Raw genomic sequence first — 16,145 nt, 5'->3', positions numbered from 1 at the left:
GGAAGGCCAGGGCTTGCAGAGAAAGACTCTTTTTCTTCTGGAGAAAGGGAAGCCCAGCCTGGAAACTAATTTCCCCAAACAGCCTCTGTGTGACACTCTGCGTCAACTCTACCTCCAGTACAGGCTCAGATGTGTGAAGAACTTTTTTGTTTTTTTGTTTTTCAGACACCCTTGGAGTTTCCTAACTGTGAAAGGAAATCCCTCTTCTTCTGTTGAAGACCACATTGAATATCACGGTAATAAATGGCGAGAGACCAAATTCCCTCCAGTGTCTCTCTGACCAAGAGACTCGGGGCTTTTTGAACCACGCTGCACCCTCAGAACATGGCTGATCCACCACCCAACACCCTGTTGAGTGACTAGCTGCTTAATGGCCAGGTTACATGAGTGGCAAAAGTCCATACTGATTTAAGGCCAATCACTAAGATAATATTTACATTTGCAAAGAAATTGTCATTGGTTTAATCCAAAACAAGTGACACAGGAAAGATGAGAACTGGGACAGAACCAGCAAGGGTAATATTTTGAGCTAAAAAGACGCTTTGGGGGGCTTCCCTGGTGGTGCAGTGGTTGAGAGTCCGCCTGCCGATGCAGGGGACGCGGTTCGTGCCCCGGTCCGGGAAGATCCCACATGCCGCAGAGCGGCTGGGCCCGTGAGCCATGGCCGCTGGGCCTGCACGTCCGGAGCCTGTGCTCCGCAACGGGAGAGGCCACAACAGTGAGAGACCCACGTACCGCAAAAAAAAAAGACGCTTTGGGAAATTCCCTGGCGGTCCAGTTGTTAGGACTCCACGCTTTTACTGCCGAGGGCCTGGGTTCGATCCCTGGTCGGGGAACTAAGATCCCACAAGCCTTGCCGTGTGGCCAAAAAAAACAAAAGATGCTTTGGATGGGCTGTTACCACATAGCACCAGCCTCCTCTGCCCAGGGACGGTTTCCGAAGGTACTGCCGGTTCTAATCCTGGAGAGGAATTCACATGAGAAACCATGGGGTTCCAAAGTATAGCACTGTTGGAACACTGCAGTTAAACTTGCAAAACTGAAGCAAAAGAAGGGACAATAAATAATCTGCTCTGGAAAGATTGGCCTGAAATTTTTGTTTTTTAACAAAATGACTCAAGATCCATGTGTGTAGGGGCTTTCTCTGCATTCACATCACATCCTTCTGAATTTGGGGGTCGGTCTGGTTGCTGACGCCTCTGATCTCCTCTTTGACAGGACACCACGGCTCTGCTGCTGCCCGGGTATTCAAACTCTTCCGGACGGAGCATGGCGAGCTTTTCAATGTCTCTTCATCCAGCGAGTGGGTTCAAGGTGAGGAGTTTGGGACACCTTGGTAAAATTTCACAGGGGGCTAAAAGGCCAGGGCTTTGAAGAACGACGACTTTTCTTTTGCACCAATAGGACCACTTGACTGTGGCAGTGTCGACCTAGTTTGCAACTGAGAGCTGTCTTTAATTAATCACGTCTCCGTGGTGAATAGCCCAGGGGGATGTTTCCTCTCAGGGAATACCTCTTCTGTGCCAGGTGCTGGCACTGAACAGAGAACATGGACAGGAGGAGTAGGAACCAGCCTTCAAGGAGCCCACACACACGGGGACGGGGGCACGGAAAGAAGCAATCCTCACTGCCATCCTTGGATAATGGGCTCATGGATGGATTTCGTCTTTCTCCTTTTGGCAGTAGTGAAGAATATCTATTGCTTTTATAAAATAAGATAGTCAATAAGAGGCACTTTTAGGGCTTCCCTGGTGGCGCAGTGGTTGAAAGTCCGCCTGCCGATGCAGGGGACACGGGTTCGTGCCCCGGTCCGGGAAGATCCCACATGCCGCGGAGCGGCCGGGCCCGCGAGGCATGGCCGCTGAGCCTGCGCGTCCAGAGCCTGTGCTCCGCAACGGGAGAGGCCACAACAGTGAGAGGCCCGAGTACCAAAAAAAAAAAAGAGGCACTTTTAATAAAAAGGTGGGAGAGGTGGGGGAAGTTGACAGATGGTTTAGAAGCCTCTGGTACCCAGCCTGGTGAGAACCTGGACAGATGGTATTCAATTCCCATTGTGCCAAGGCTGCTTGGGGGCTACACGGAGTGTGGCTGGCTCTCCTGCGCCCTTGCTCGTCTGACCCTGCTCTTTGCTTTCTTCCCAGATGTGGAATGGACAGAGTGGTTTGAACATGACCAAGTGTCTTACACTAAAGGTGGGGAGAAAATTTCAGACCTCCGGGCCACTCACCCAGGGAAAATCTGCAATCGCCCCATCGATATACAGGTAACCAAATAGTTATAAAGGCTTTGTCTCGAAGAAGACTCTGTAGATCACAGACTTTCGTGCCATTTGAGTGGTGTGAGTCTCACGGCCCTCCTGTGACATTGGTAAAGCCAGTTCTCATTTTAGAGACTGACGTGGAAGCTGTGTATCTGCTCCAGGCTTCCCCACCAGTGAGTTTCAAAGCGAGGCCTCAGATTCTCTCCTGGGTTCTACCGCTGAGTTCCTTTTCCTTCTCCCCAGCTGCTTCCTCAGCCACAGCTGAGGGTGCCCAGCGTGGGGTTGGGTTTGCCCTACTCAGCTTCACTCCTCCGTTGGTCTCCTTTGGGACCTCGAGTGCACAGGATCTGGCCGGGACTTGGGTGCTGGCGGGGCCTGGCCCAGGTGGAGAACACGTACAGCCTTGTTCTCCACTCAGTTAATGGAAGCCGGCATTTGCAGAATGGATGGTGTTTGCTCGGGATCTTCACTTGGAGTTAACTCTGTCCAAGGGGGACCTAGACTTTCTCAGCTGGCTCCATCATGAAAGTGTGGGGTGAATAGGCAGCCCTCACAATTCAGTGGCTCAGCTGGTAAGCTTCCGAGCTCAAAGGACCAGAAGAAAGACAGAGACATGAGCAAGGAAATGGAGTTTCTTTCCTTATGCCTGGTCTTCTTCCAAAACAAGGTTTGGGGCCACTTAACTGTTTGATAGGGAATTAGGGGTCATTTGAGAAAGACCATCCCTGCCCATTTCATCCTCTTTCAGCCAATACAAATAGCAACATTTGTACACCACCTTCTTTCAGATTATCTAACCGCAGGTTCCAGGTCATCTGACTGCCTCCACCCCTCCACCCCCTGACCCCACCCTGAGGCAGTACTTCTGCCATCTGCCTTGCATCGTAGAGGGACTCTGGGACAAGGGACCAGTTTTCCAAGAGAGGACACTCTGTTCTGCGGTTAGCAAAGGCCAGGGAAACCTTTCTCATTGTTTGGCTAAGGCTCTCCGTTCACATGGCTCCGGCGTTACTGAGAAGGATTTACCCAGATTCAGTTACACGTTGGAGATTCTTCTTGGGTCCAACAGAATCAAAAAGTGCTGACTCCCCCAAAGCACATACTTCCCAGATTTAATTTTAATTTTCTCTTGCAACCCTGAATGTTCCAGCTCTCATTCTGAAAGAGCCATCATTTTATTCCTCCAGTTCACTTGGCTACAGGAAGTCCAGTCTTGTACCAGCACTCCCTCCCCAAGTATTTCTGGAAATCCTCGAGGAATGCTTCCATGCTCTACAAATCCCTCTTGGTGTTTGCTCTGCCAGCTGCCTGGCTCCAGATCACTGTTGTTTAGAAGACCACTTCTCCATGCTAGGAAAATAGCTTTTCTTAGGCATTTCTAGCTCTCAGTAACTTTGCTCCCAGCGCAGATACGGGCTCTTCCCTGAGAGTGTCAAAGCACAGTTAATCCCAGGCTAACACAGTGAATGAAACTTTACTAAAGGCTTGGAGATAGCAGAAGAGACTGGAGAAAGTATACATATTTTTTCATATGTTACATGTATAATCATATGTGACTGCTCACCAGCTCCATAATCCAAGACCTTCCACGGGGACCCAACCCCAGACTCTGTAACCACCAGTCTGCCGCCATATTGCAGGGCCCAGTTGCCTTCCAACAGAAGGAGTATCCTTGACAATGAATTCCCCGAGTTCAAGGTCTCGACTATTCGAGGTCCAGAGAAGAATAAAAGGCCCAACAACAGTTTTCCCCATTACCCAGAAGCTTGGGCCGGCCTTCCCGCAAAAGTGCATTCTTTGACGATATTTTGCCGAGTGTTATAACCCCTTATTAGGTCAAAACTCTCAATTCCAGAATAAAATCTTGGCTTGTTCTTGGCAAAACAAAGGTTCCTTGAGGCAGTCATCTAAAAACCTGTCATGTGCCTCCAAAAGTGAATCAAAGCTCCACCCCTAAAGGAAAGGAGGAAGTGCTGCATTCTGGAAATGCCAGGTTCATCCCTTTTCTCCTCACCGTCAACCTTTAATCAGTAGTGACCCCAGACTTAGCCAGAACATCTCTTTCTAGTCATAAAAGACAACGAGGTAGGATATATTCCGGGCTTTTCTGAAGTCAGAAAAGCAAAGCCAGGCTTGTCCTATGTTTACCACAGGTGAGAAAAGCAAGATTACATCCTCTTTATAAATAGAGTGTCAGACATGTCAGCCAGGAGCTAAATGCCCTAGTTAATTAACCCACCAGAGAGACTGAAACAAAACTGAAATGCCCATGTGCCCATTTTTGCCACTATGGGAAATAACAGGTTACTGTGGTCACTGGCCACCTCTGACCACCGTGCAGGCCCCGGTGCACCTGAAGACTCTCCAGGGCTGTGGCCGCCCCACACAAGGGGTCCCCCAGATACTTGCTCTACCCTGACGTGGTCAAATCCTCTGGAGGGGGAGGGGGTGTTAAGGACATTTGTCACCTAGGCAGGATGGCGAGTTGGAAAGAAAGAGGAAATGGGACTCACACAGTTGACCTCAACTCAAGGAAATTTTTTCCAGATCTGATAGCTTGTGATTCTGCAGAATCAAAACCAAAACCACAGTCCCCTGTTCCCATGTCATCACCCTTCTTGAGGTTCTCCTGTGTTGAAATCTCCTCTCCTCCCACCTTCTCCCTTAAAACCCACCCGCCCTTCAAGGCCAGTGGAACCTACTGGACTCACACATCCTTGGGGCTGAGACCATACTGGGCAGTCCCCTCTTCTCCCTCATCCCCGGCACAGTGGCTGGAGGCCAGTCTGGTGGTTGGAAGATGTATTTTGAAACCAGATGGCTCCTAGTTTGCATCCAGCTCTGTCACTTGTGAGCTATGGCTTATCAGAAGTGACAGGACTATGGTTAGACGTGTGAGGTGCCCGAGGCACAAAATTTAAGGTGGCACTCACTCCCAGGTGCCGACTCTGCACTCGCATGACCCTGACAGTGAGTGCTGCCTTAAATCTTGCACCCTGGGTCATCCTCACTAGCAATCCTGGCCATAGATATCAGTCAAGTTATTTAATTTAGTGTCTCAATTTGCTCATAAGCAAAAATGGAGATAGGAATTGTGTCCCTCATGGGATTATTTTGTGGATTTAATGCAACAATGCATAGTGAGTGAGTGCCCATAATTTTTTTATTATTTTAAAATTATTTTCCTATGTTATTGTTTATTATGATATTGCCAGTTATTTTATAATTATTATCACGAGTAACAATCACATCGTGTCTACTTAAAGTGAAGATCGAGGTTCACTGGACAGTGGTAAAGCTCTTTTTACTCTTCTTATCCAAAGCTAAGGTCGTTCTTACGGTTAGAAAAAGGAAAACAAGAAAAGCAGCAAGACTGAGTAGAGGTTTCCTGGAATGTTTACCGGATGTTGCACCTTAAAAAACGTCCAGCTCCATTGGATGACGTTTTCAGGCTCAGTTCTCAATATTAAGGGGTGTCTTAACTGAAAAACATGCTGGCCTCAGGGGAAGAGATCTGGGGGTCAGAGGCATGGGCTTGACATTCAGGTGACCTTGAACTTGCTTCTAAACCCCTCTGAGCCTTAGTGTTTTCCTCTAAGAGCAAGTCCGCAATGCCTGCCTCTCTGCTGTGGAGATCACCCCAGATAATGGCTGTGGGTGTGTTGCTTGCATGAAAGGGCTGAATTTTCATTCTGGCTGGACTCACGTCTCCATAGCTCTCCTTCCAAGCCAAGGGCAGCGGCTATCTGCTGGGTTCAAAGCAGGGTTTCCTAAAAGTTCCCCCCCACCCCGCCTTTTTCGATTGACTAAATTTTACCTTCCTATTTGCCCAGCCCTGGTCCCTTTGGTTTCTGTGCCAAAGAGGATAACAGCTGCAGCCCTTGCTCTAAACTGCAAGTCTGTGATGACAGCCACAGTCATGATGCAGACATACCCGGCCCTGGGATGAGCCCCAGCTGGCAGGGACCATGCCCTTCTCTGAACCCACTCCCTAAATTCTCTACCTGGCCTTGAAGCTTCCCGCCCATCAGCTCTCATCAGCTGAGACTGTGCTCTGTGCCAGGCCCTGGACTGGATGCTGGGATCAGGGAGGGAGGCAAAACCTGGCCTTTCCAGAACCCACCAGCCCCTGGAAGGAGACAGACACTGAACCGAGGGCAGTAGGCAGCAGTGCCTGAGGGCAGCAGTGGGAGGGGCTGCGAAGCACCAGCCATATAGTCGGATGTGTCCAGATTCAAAGGGGCAAGTTACCCAACCTCTCTGAGCGACAGTTTCCTAATCTGTAAAACCAGCAACAGTCTCATAGACCTCATAGCCAAGAAGAGGGAATGAAATAATGTATGTAGCCCCATAACTCCAAGAGGGGTTCTCAAACATGACTTCCCATTGGAGTCACCTGGGCAGCCGTTAAAAGTCCTGATGCCCAGGCTGCCCCCTGGACACAATCAAATCTGAGACTCCACAGATGGGGCCTGGGCATGAGTGTTTTTAAAGACTCCCCACAGGACGTGGAGCCACATTTAGGCACCAGTGGATTGATCATAGTGAGTCTTCAATAAATGTTGGCCACTCTGGATGGTGCTCGTGGTGGTGAGTGGGACAAGTTGTAAGAAAGCAGCCAGCACAGCTCCTAAAAGAGTGTGTGCTGGCTGTAAATGCTCCAGAAAATGTTCACCAGGGCAGTCAGTCACTGGTTTGGATACCAAATACGGCAGGAGCCCAGGCAAGATGTTTATCCATCCTGTGACTTCATGCTGTCTTTCTTATACAAAATCGAGAAGGGGAAACGTCAGAATAATAACTTAAGGCCATTGTAAATAAGTTTTGCAGCAGGAACAATTTTAGACTCGTGCGTATATGTTTATAACATTAATCATCACTTTCCTTCTCTACAAAAAGAAATGACTTTGCTCTGTAATTTCCATGCTGTTCCCAGGCCACTACAGTGGATGGAGTTAACCTCACCACCGAGGTTGTCTACAAGAGAGGCCAGGATTATAGGTTTGTGTGCTATGACCAGGGCCAAGACTGCCAGAGCTACCGTGTGCGGTTCCTCTGTGGGAAGCCTGGTAAGCAGCTCCTTGCTGGGGACAGAAATGCAACCGTGGCTCGGTTCCTTGAGCTGCCAGCTATGCATTGGGAGTTTTGATGGCTGGCTCAGCTGCCTCTGGGCATCTCAGTGACCCCGTGCTCCTACCAAGCTCGCGATGGAGAGCACTTCTGTGACACAGGAGCTGTGGGAGGGTCCTCGGAGTTGGCAGGAGCCATCAGAGCCCCACCCTGCCCACATGCCTTTCAGGAAGGGGAAGGGCCTGGTCCAAGAAAACCAGGGTGCAGTGGACAGAGCTGACCTTCCTGCAGCCCTCCCCTGCACAGACACGCAGCTCATGGCCTCTTTGGGTGATATTATTTTAAACCTGGTTCTCGAGGTGCTCGTTAGAAGGGATTGGAAATGGTCGGTTTGTTCTCAGGGGCACTTGGCCATCTCCCGAAGGCAGTCATTAGGGATGGAAGTTCTTTGGAGGGGAGGCTTACAGCTACTGAAAATAATAGTTGAGAGGGACTATATTTGTTTCACATCTTTTGCAAAACGGGTGTGGTGAGGCAGCCACATTTAACTCCAGCTAAGGAGTTAGTGGAAAATTCCCGTGCCCAGAGCTAATGAATGGCTCTTTTCTGGTAGGGTTTTTGTTGACTTCAAAAAACCTGTACCAAGACTTGGATGGGGTGAGCCTGGTGATTTGGGTTTTGGATAGGCAAACCTGGCATTTATTGATTTAGGGAGGGGAAGGGAAGAGGTGGGGAGTCAGAAGTTTGCCAGGAGCAAAGCTTTGTCTCTCAGTCTCTCCTGTTTTGGGTTACAGTCAGGCCGAAACTCACTGTCACCATCGACACCAACGTGAACAGCACCATCCTGAATCTGGAAGACAACGTACAGTCATGGAAGCCCGGAGATATCCTGGTCATTGCCAGTACTGATTACTCCATGTACCAGGCAGAAGAGTTCCAGGTGCTCCCCTGCAAAGCCTGTGCCTCCAAGCAGGTCAAAGTAGCAGGTAGGACATTCCCTCACCCCTCCCTAGGCCTGATGAAGCTGAAAATTGTTAGGCTTAAAGTTGACTGAAATCAAAACAAATTTGTGTCAGTCAGCTATTGCCATAATAATGCTGCATGACAAAAAAAAATCCTTAAAATTTCATGGCAAGCATTTATTTCTTACTCGTGCATCTACAGGCAGTCTAGGGTTCAGCTTCTCCACACTAAACTTGGCTCCAGGCTGAGAGTTGGGTTCAGGTCAGCTCCATGTGAGTCTCATTCTTCCCAGGACGTACTCTTCTCACAGGGGAGAAGTGGACCGAAACATGGGAGGACTCTTAAGGCCTTGCGGTCAGAACTAGCACCCTTTGACACCCACTTGCCATTGACCAAAACAGATCACATGGTCCAACTCAACATGAATGGGGAACTCTGTTTTTCCCATTATGATAGAAGGGAGGGAATGAACATTTGCTAGGCAATAATTAACCTACCACAAAATTTTAAATCTCTTCTTTCTGTAGCTTTCACATTCTCCTTTTTCTTCTCCTAAATCTTGACTTCGACGCCCTGTCATTTATGTTGTGTGAGGTTACTGGAATTACAGATCGTTAGAGGTAAAAGAGACCTCAAGTATAGTCCAGGTCAATTATTCTTAGTTGGGGGAGTTATGTATCAGTTAGAGTTCTTTGTTGTAAGTAACAGAATCCAACTTGACTATCTTAAACAAAAAGACGAATTCATTGGGACTCTTCAATTTAGAGAACTAAGTGAAAGCTGCCTGGCCAAGGTGCGATAAAGGACCAGGAATAGGGCAGCTTCGGGCGTCTGGGTAGCAGGAACGAATGGGCAGCATCCTTAAGACATCACTGTTTGCACATCCTGGGACATGGTGCTCAAAAGTTACCTTCCGGGGAGATGGCACTGATTGGGCTGGTGTCTCATGTGCTCACCCTCTGGCTAGGGCACCTTCAATGACTGTCCTTCTAAGACTGCATTGTATGGACAGAGTCGCTCCCCAAAGGAAAATTGGGATGTATTACCAGAGAAAGGAGAATCAATACTGGGCGTTAAAAAAGTCAGCTGCTATGTGTGGAATCTAAAAAAAAAGGTACAAATGAACTTATCTACCAAACAAAGAGAGTTACAGATATAGAAAACAAACTTACGGTTACCAGGGGGTAAAGGGGGGTAGGGATAAATTGGAAGATTGGAATTAACATATACACACCACTATATATAAAATGGATAACTAATAAAGATCTACTGTACAGCACAGGGAGCTCTATTAATACTCTGTAATGCCCTATATGGGAAAAGAATCTAAAAAAGAATAGATATATGTATATGCATAACTGAATCACTTTGCTGTACACCTGAAACTAACACAACACTGTAAATCAACTATACCCCAATAAAAATTAAAGAAAAAAAATATCGGCTGCCACAGAACCATTGCACCTGGCGAAGTATTAGAATTTGGGGGTAGAAGGAAGACTATGAATTGAGAAAGCGTTACCAATATATTCAGAGTATCTATTATTTTGGAAATAAAACTACAAAAGGTAAAATTCAACAGAATCTTTTTGGCTAGTGGAAGTGTGCTTGAGAAAGAATTTGGGGGCACAAACGTTTAAAAAAGTGAGAACGTGTGATGGAGTCCAATGCCATTATTTTATTCATGGGGATGGGGACCCTGGAGGGCATGTAGCTGAGGCAGTCCACAAATGCTGCAGCTGTGATCCTGGGGCACCAACTCTAGACTCAGAACTGCAAAAGGAAGGCTGTAACCGTTTCCAGAGATTGTGATGTGGTGGGTGTGGCGAGAGACAGGGAAGGGGGTAGCAGTTTGTGGGCAGAGTCTGAGAGGACCAAACATTTGTTCCTTGACAAGGTAACAGAATGATATCTTAAATGATAATCTGTTTGAAACCCCTGCCTTCTTCAAAAAAGGTTTCGGGGTCTCTTAGAATGAACACAAGTCCGGGTAGATCTTCCTCCAGGGGGGAAAAAAAAAAACCAGAGTGAAAGATACATGTCTAAGTAATGAAAGACTGATGGATGGAGAATAAAGTCAGCAGAAAGGGGGGTGGGAAATGAAGTTAGCAGAAGCTACTGAAATAGACCATAAAATGTATCTCTGAGCTTCCTGGCAGCCAGAGCAGAGAAAGGAACTTCACAACTTACTTAACTAATATTGTCTAATACAAGGAAGGGGACCAGAAGCCAAGAGAGGCAACTTTCCCTTGGCTCTGGGCTACTGGGGAATCTGTCATAGGGGCTTTCATGTGATGGCTACCGCACAGCAACGTCACCCTGGAAACTGTTTGATGCAAAGATGCTCTCTGTGTGTGGCTATTTACGGTTTGATTTATCACGTTAGATGGAGGGTCATGCTGTTTGTCACATTTTCTGAAGACATTTTGAGGAAGACTTTTTTTTTTTTTTTTTTGGTAAAATAGTTTAAAGAGGATTCACATTCTAGGAATGGCAGTGATTAGCCAAAGGCCGTTAGACAATTATGTAACTTCCCTTTGCCCCTGTTTTCTCATGTATAAAATGGAGATAACGATCACAACTACTTCAAAGGGCTGTTGTGAAGATTAAAGGAGTTAAAGAGATACTTAAACAGATACTTAAAATAGTGCCTGGAGCGTGATAAGTGCTCCATTAGTGTTAGCTGTTACTAACAGTAGTATTAATGCAATAGTTTAGCAACTAAACTTAAGGATGGAAAGGAGGGAAGGGGCGTGAGCCACAGGCCAGTGGTCGAAACCTGTGTATTTTATAGCTTATCGATTCTGCTCTTTGGGGACATGCAGTTTAAAGGAAGTTATAGAGGGAGAGAAGCAAGCCATTTCTGTCATTATTAGTAACAGACACAGGAGGTCTGCCAGGCCTGCAGTTGTCTACGTGTCCTGATGCTTCTGGGTGCGGAGGCTCTTCCTGTGAATGTGTATGCCCCACCCTCCCTCCACCCTCAGGCTGGACAGGCATCCTCACTCCTCCATCACAAGGACACCCGCAGAGAGGTGGCAAGGAGCAGGTCATCATGTATTCAACAAACGAAGAGCACATAGTCTATGCCAGGCAATGCTCCAGGCTTTGGGAAGCCATGGTGAACCACATAGACAAGTTCTCTGCCCTTAGGTAGCTGTGAAAATGGATATCCAGCAAAGAATCATCCCCAAAAAAACGAAATCCCAAATGTGAGAAAGGCCGTGGAAGAGGAAGATGGGGGATCGATGGGAGCATCGGAAATGGGGGTTTGACAAAGGCGCGGAAGACTCCCCAGAGGAATTAATGATTGAGCAGAGAGGTAACCAGGAAAGAGGGGAGGGGCAGCAAAGACCCTGTGCTGGGAAGAGCAGGCAATGCTCCAATTCCAGAAGAGGACCCAGGTAGCTTGACAGGGAAACGGGGGGCTGGAGGAAGCGGAGACCCCAAATGGCACCCTGGGGCTTTCTTCTGAGTACCATGGCTTATTAGACTTCCTAGACCCCCACTTACAGGACAACACCAAGCGAAGCAATTCCTAGTGATAGTTGGACCCTTGGGTCTTCACTGGGTGTCTTCTGTGTCTCCTGAGGACAATACATGTGGACAGGCCTTCTGGGATGCCAGGTGTCCTCTGGGACTCTTGTCAGGAGTGGCATTCAGACCGTCTGAGGGGATGTCACTGCTCACTGTTTTTTGTTTTTGTTTCTTTTTGCGGTACGCAGGCCTCTCTCTGTTGTGGCCTCTCCCGTTGCGGAGCACAGGCTCCGGACGCGCAGGCTCAGCGGCCATGACTCACGGGCCCAGCCTAAGTGACCCATGGAGCTGAGGCTGCCCTTGTGGCTTCTGGGAGGGTGAAAGCTTGCCTTTAAGGCCTTGCCTGCAGGGAGGTAGGAGGAGGGGCACCCCTGGGAGGGGCACTTTGTTCACACCGGCCCTCATCTGCACCTCATTGTTGAGCGCCCTAGGCCTGGAGGGGGAATTTCGTCTTGGGCAGGTCCTAATAGGGCAGTAGTGTGTACCAAGAGCGACCCCGAGAATGAGGAAGCCGTGCGATCCTGGGGCACGCCCGCCCCGCCCAACGGCGTGGTTTGGGTGTGAATGATGGCACGTTGCTGCAGGTGGCAATGTTTGGCCAGCAGTTCCAGGGGCTTCATGAGGGCTGTGCAGGCTGGACAGAGGGTGAGATAGGGCTGCTCTGGGCCCTGAGTACCGAGGGAGGGAAGGGTAAGTGGAGGAGATGATGCATCCCCCTCAGGACCCCCCAAACGCCCTTGGTCTAGGACTGCCTGTGTCTGTATCTCCAGCAGCTCCCCAACCCTGCCGAGCCCCTCCCTCCGTAAAGTTACTAGGCTCAGAGCGGACCATCTTGCTCAGAAGCTTTAGGACTTACATGAAAACAGCGCCTCCTGGTGGACAGCATCGGAAAAGCCCCAGGGAGGGGTATCTGTGAGGGGTGTGTGTGTGTGTGTGTGTGTGTTTCTGTTTGTCTGGCTGTCCTAGGGAGGCTCACATTTCTCCTCTTCAGCTCCAAGCCCATTCTCTGGCCCTCCATCCCCCACTGACATGGAGCAAGGACTCCACCTGCTTTGTTCTTTTCCAAAACTGTGCCCCCATCCAATTACCAATTCGTGTTCTCCTCCCCAGGCTGGCTGCAGAGAGGGACACAGCCCTCCCGGATCCTCCTTCCTCACTGCCCCCAAATTCCAGTAAACAGGCCTTTTTGCATAACGATTTTCTGACGAGAAACAGATGGGGGTAACAAAGTCATGAAAATGTGTGAATCATCTAAAAAAATATTTCAAGGTTTTGCCAACCACAGTGTGATTTTCAACACCTCCCGACGTGGCAATTAGAAATCTCTTTATGATTCTTAAGCTGAATCTTACGTAATGGTTTAAAATAAATACATCCTTCGTCAGTAAAAAAAAAAAGAAGAAGAAGAAGAAGAAAGAAATCCCCTCAATTTTCTACCCTATTTTCATTCTCAACTTCCCACTTTGTTTATAAGCCCCCCATCACACACTTTGAAGTACTACTACTCGTTAGTGCTAACATTGTTTGAGTTTCCCGTGTTATGCTAAAGCACTTTACGTAAACCAACTTACTTACTCTTCATGACAACCTGACAAGGCGGGTGCTACTGTTTTCTCCGTGACATAGATGAGGAAACTGATGTCCACGGAAATTAAACGTCTAGACTCATGCTCTCCAATATGGTAGTCAGCAGCCACATGGGGCTGTATAAATTTAATTGAAACTAATAAAAATTCCATTCCTCAGTCCTGCAGGGCAGATTTCAAGAGTCCACTGGCCACACGTGGCTAGTGGCTACCCTATCGGACAACACGGAATAGAGCATTTCCATCATCTCAGAACTTTCTAGTGAGGGCTGCTGGTATAGACCAAGCAAGTCTACTTGGTCGATCTGAGCCAGGATTCAAGCTCAGAGCTCTCTGGCTCGAAGGTGATATGTTCTGCTTCATCCTTCCTCCAGGAGGGACCCTGTTCCCAGCATCTTCTCTCAAAGGTGACTGGACTGGAGGAGGGATCTGGGAGCTCTGTAGTTTAAATTTGCCTTTCTGGGACCCTCCAGCCTAAGTCCCTCTGGGCTTGTCCTCGTGGTCTGAGAAGGGCAGACCCCACTGCCCCCTCCTGCAAAAACCCTGGGCCCTGTTGGGTCTGAGCCACATGTACAGGGGTCTGTTTCTCCCACTGGAAGATCCTTGATGTTTTAACCCTTCTCGACCCCAGAGTGTTTAGTGCCGTGCTTGCCCTGTAGAGAGGGCTCGGAAGAGGGCGGACTGTGGAACTGGGCCTGTCGTAGGATGAGTACTTGGAAGGGTCGATGTTTTATTCCTGTGCGGGGCAACCGTGCAGAGTCCTTCTGCATCCCATGCCTTCCCCACCCCTCATCTGTGCTCATGGCCCTTGTGGATTATTCGGGACAAATCTGGCTTGGTCTGCTTTCTCCTGGTTGGCCTTCCTGTATCAGAGCCTGGAGACAGAAGGGAGGGGTGAAGGCCGCGTGGGAGAATTCCACAGACAGGGTGGGATGCTGGGAAAGCGGGGTGCACATCTTCCCTGGGATAGTGGCCTGGGAGTGGGCTGTAAATGCAGCAGCGGGACAGATAAACTGGCTGTAAGGTTTGTAAAATCCTGATAGGGAGCTCCACATAGGGGAAGGGGGTGGTGGGACCGGAGTATTCTTTCCGCTCTCAGTCTGTCTTGCTGAGTCTGGTCCCAGGGGTCTAGTCAGCACAGCTGTCCATCTACCTGGAAGTCACCCCTACCCCCTGGCTGCTTTTCCCCGTGGAACAAAGAAAGCTGTCGAACCTGTTATCTTCCATCCCCATCATTATAGGCGTGAAGCTAGCGGTGGGAGCCCCGGGTTCCACCCTTCTCTTGGGGACAGCTGCATGTGTCACTTCTGTCACACTAGCCCCCTACTATGCCCCCGGGGCTGTTCCAGGCACATCCCATGGATTAACTCATTTCACAACCATAGCTACCTTTCGAGATATGTGCTATTGTTATCTCCATTTTATAGATAAAGGGTCTGAGGTTCAGGAGCTTAAATAATGTGTTCAGGGACTCACGGCTATGATCTGAGTCAGAATCCCACCCGGACAGCCTGGCTGCAGAGCCACAGTCCTCCGCATTTGTCCCACCTCTCCAGTTGTGTTGAGACTGGATCCCCGAGGAAGGCCCTCTGGCCACCCACAGGAACAGAAGCCTCTGGTCAGCACCCTGCCTGGACACCACTTTTTTTTTGCCGCGTCGCATGGCATGTGGGATTTTAGTCCCCGACCAGGGATCGAACCCGCGCGCCCTGCATTGGAAGCTCAGTGTCTTAAACACTGGAGCCTCCAGGGCAGTCCCTGGACACCGTATTTTACAGGGGGGACGCTGACAAATTGCGAGGAGCCTCCTGAACTCTGAGATGTGTACGCTTTGAGGGATGGTTGGAAATCTGGAGATGCACAGCCTAGAGATGGGGAGGCTTGGCCTGGTTTCCTGGCTCCCCCAAGCCCCGGGGAGACCCCAAGATGCAAAGGCTGGTGCTGAGAGTAGTCAGGGGAGACTTCACTGAGAAGGAGCCATCAGAGCTGGATCTTGAGGGACAAGGTGATTTGCTCCATGGACAAATGGAGGAGGCTGTCCCAACTAGAGAGCAGCTTCGATAAAAGCTCTGAGATGTAAACGAGCAGAAGCTCGCTCAGGGAATGATGGGGTGGTCGGGTCTGGCTGGAGCAGAAGGGGGACGTGTGGGAGTGATGACGGGTATGCCCACAAGAGTGTGGGTTTTACTCTGTCCATCCTGCGGGCGGCTAGGCAGCTGCTGCGCCCCCCGGAGCTGCATGGGAAGCTCCTTTCCCGCGCCTCTGGCTGGTAGGACGGAGCTTGCTGCCCCCTGTAGCCTCTTCTGTAACGTGCTGAGCCCTGGGTGGCGGGGCTCGGGGGGACATCCTTTTGGGAAGCAGGCTCTATGCTGTGCCTCTCGGGACCAGACCCTCAGGCCCCCATCACTTGCTTTGGCAAGTTCACCTCTGAACTGCCTCTAGGGCACTGGCAGGCAGTGCTTGCTTCTGCACCCCAAGAACGGTCCCGGGTGGCTTTGCTCGGCTGAGGAAGCCTTTGGAAGCTTTTCTGGGTGTTGCCAGGAGAGCTGTTCATTGGGGGGTCCACTAGTGAAGAGGCCTGGGTCCACCGTGCCCAGAGGCATGAGGCCCGGAAGACCAGGAGCCTGCGTACTTGGGGAAAGATGCCCAGCTCTGGGAAAAAAGAAGGGTCCATTTCTACTGACCCACTTACCTGCAGGGAGTGTTCTGAGCTGGGTGGTTCGGGAGAC

At 49.5% G+C, this 16,145-nt stretch overlaps 1 protein-coding gene across 1 annotated transcript in view; it reads left to right on the top strand.

Annotated features, from left to right (window-relative positions):
• Window positions 1-16,145, top strand: part of CEMIP (cell migration inducing hyaluronidase 1) — a 70,982-nt gene that overhangs the window by 11,653 nt on the left and 43,184 nt on the right. The window contains exons 6-10 of the mRNA XM_065872131.1: window positions 166-236; window positions 1,219-1,314; window positions 2,142-2,263; window positions 7,197-7,329; window positions 8,125-8,316. Coding sequence (XP_065728203.1) covers window positions 166-236; window positions 1,219-1,314; window positions 2,142-2,263; window positions 7,197-7,329; window positions 8,125-8,316 — 614 coding nt within the window. The remainder of the gene's footprint in view (window positions 1-165; window positions 237-1,218; window positions 1,315-2,141; window positions 2,264-7,196; window positions 7,330-8,124; window positions 8,317-16,145) is intronic.

The sequence above is a fragment of the Phocoena phocoena genome, chromosome 2 (genome assembly GCF_963924675.1).
Source record: "Phocoena phocoena chromosome 2, mPhoPho1.1, whole genome shotgun sequence".
NCBI lineage: Eukaryota > Metazoa > Chordata > Mammalia > Artiodactyla > Phocoenidae > Phocoena > Phocoena phocoena.
This window is presented reverse-complemented; position numbering and strand designations above follow the sequence as displayed.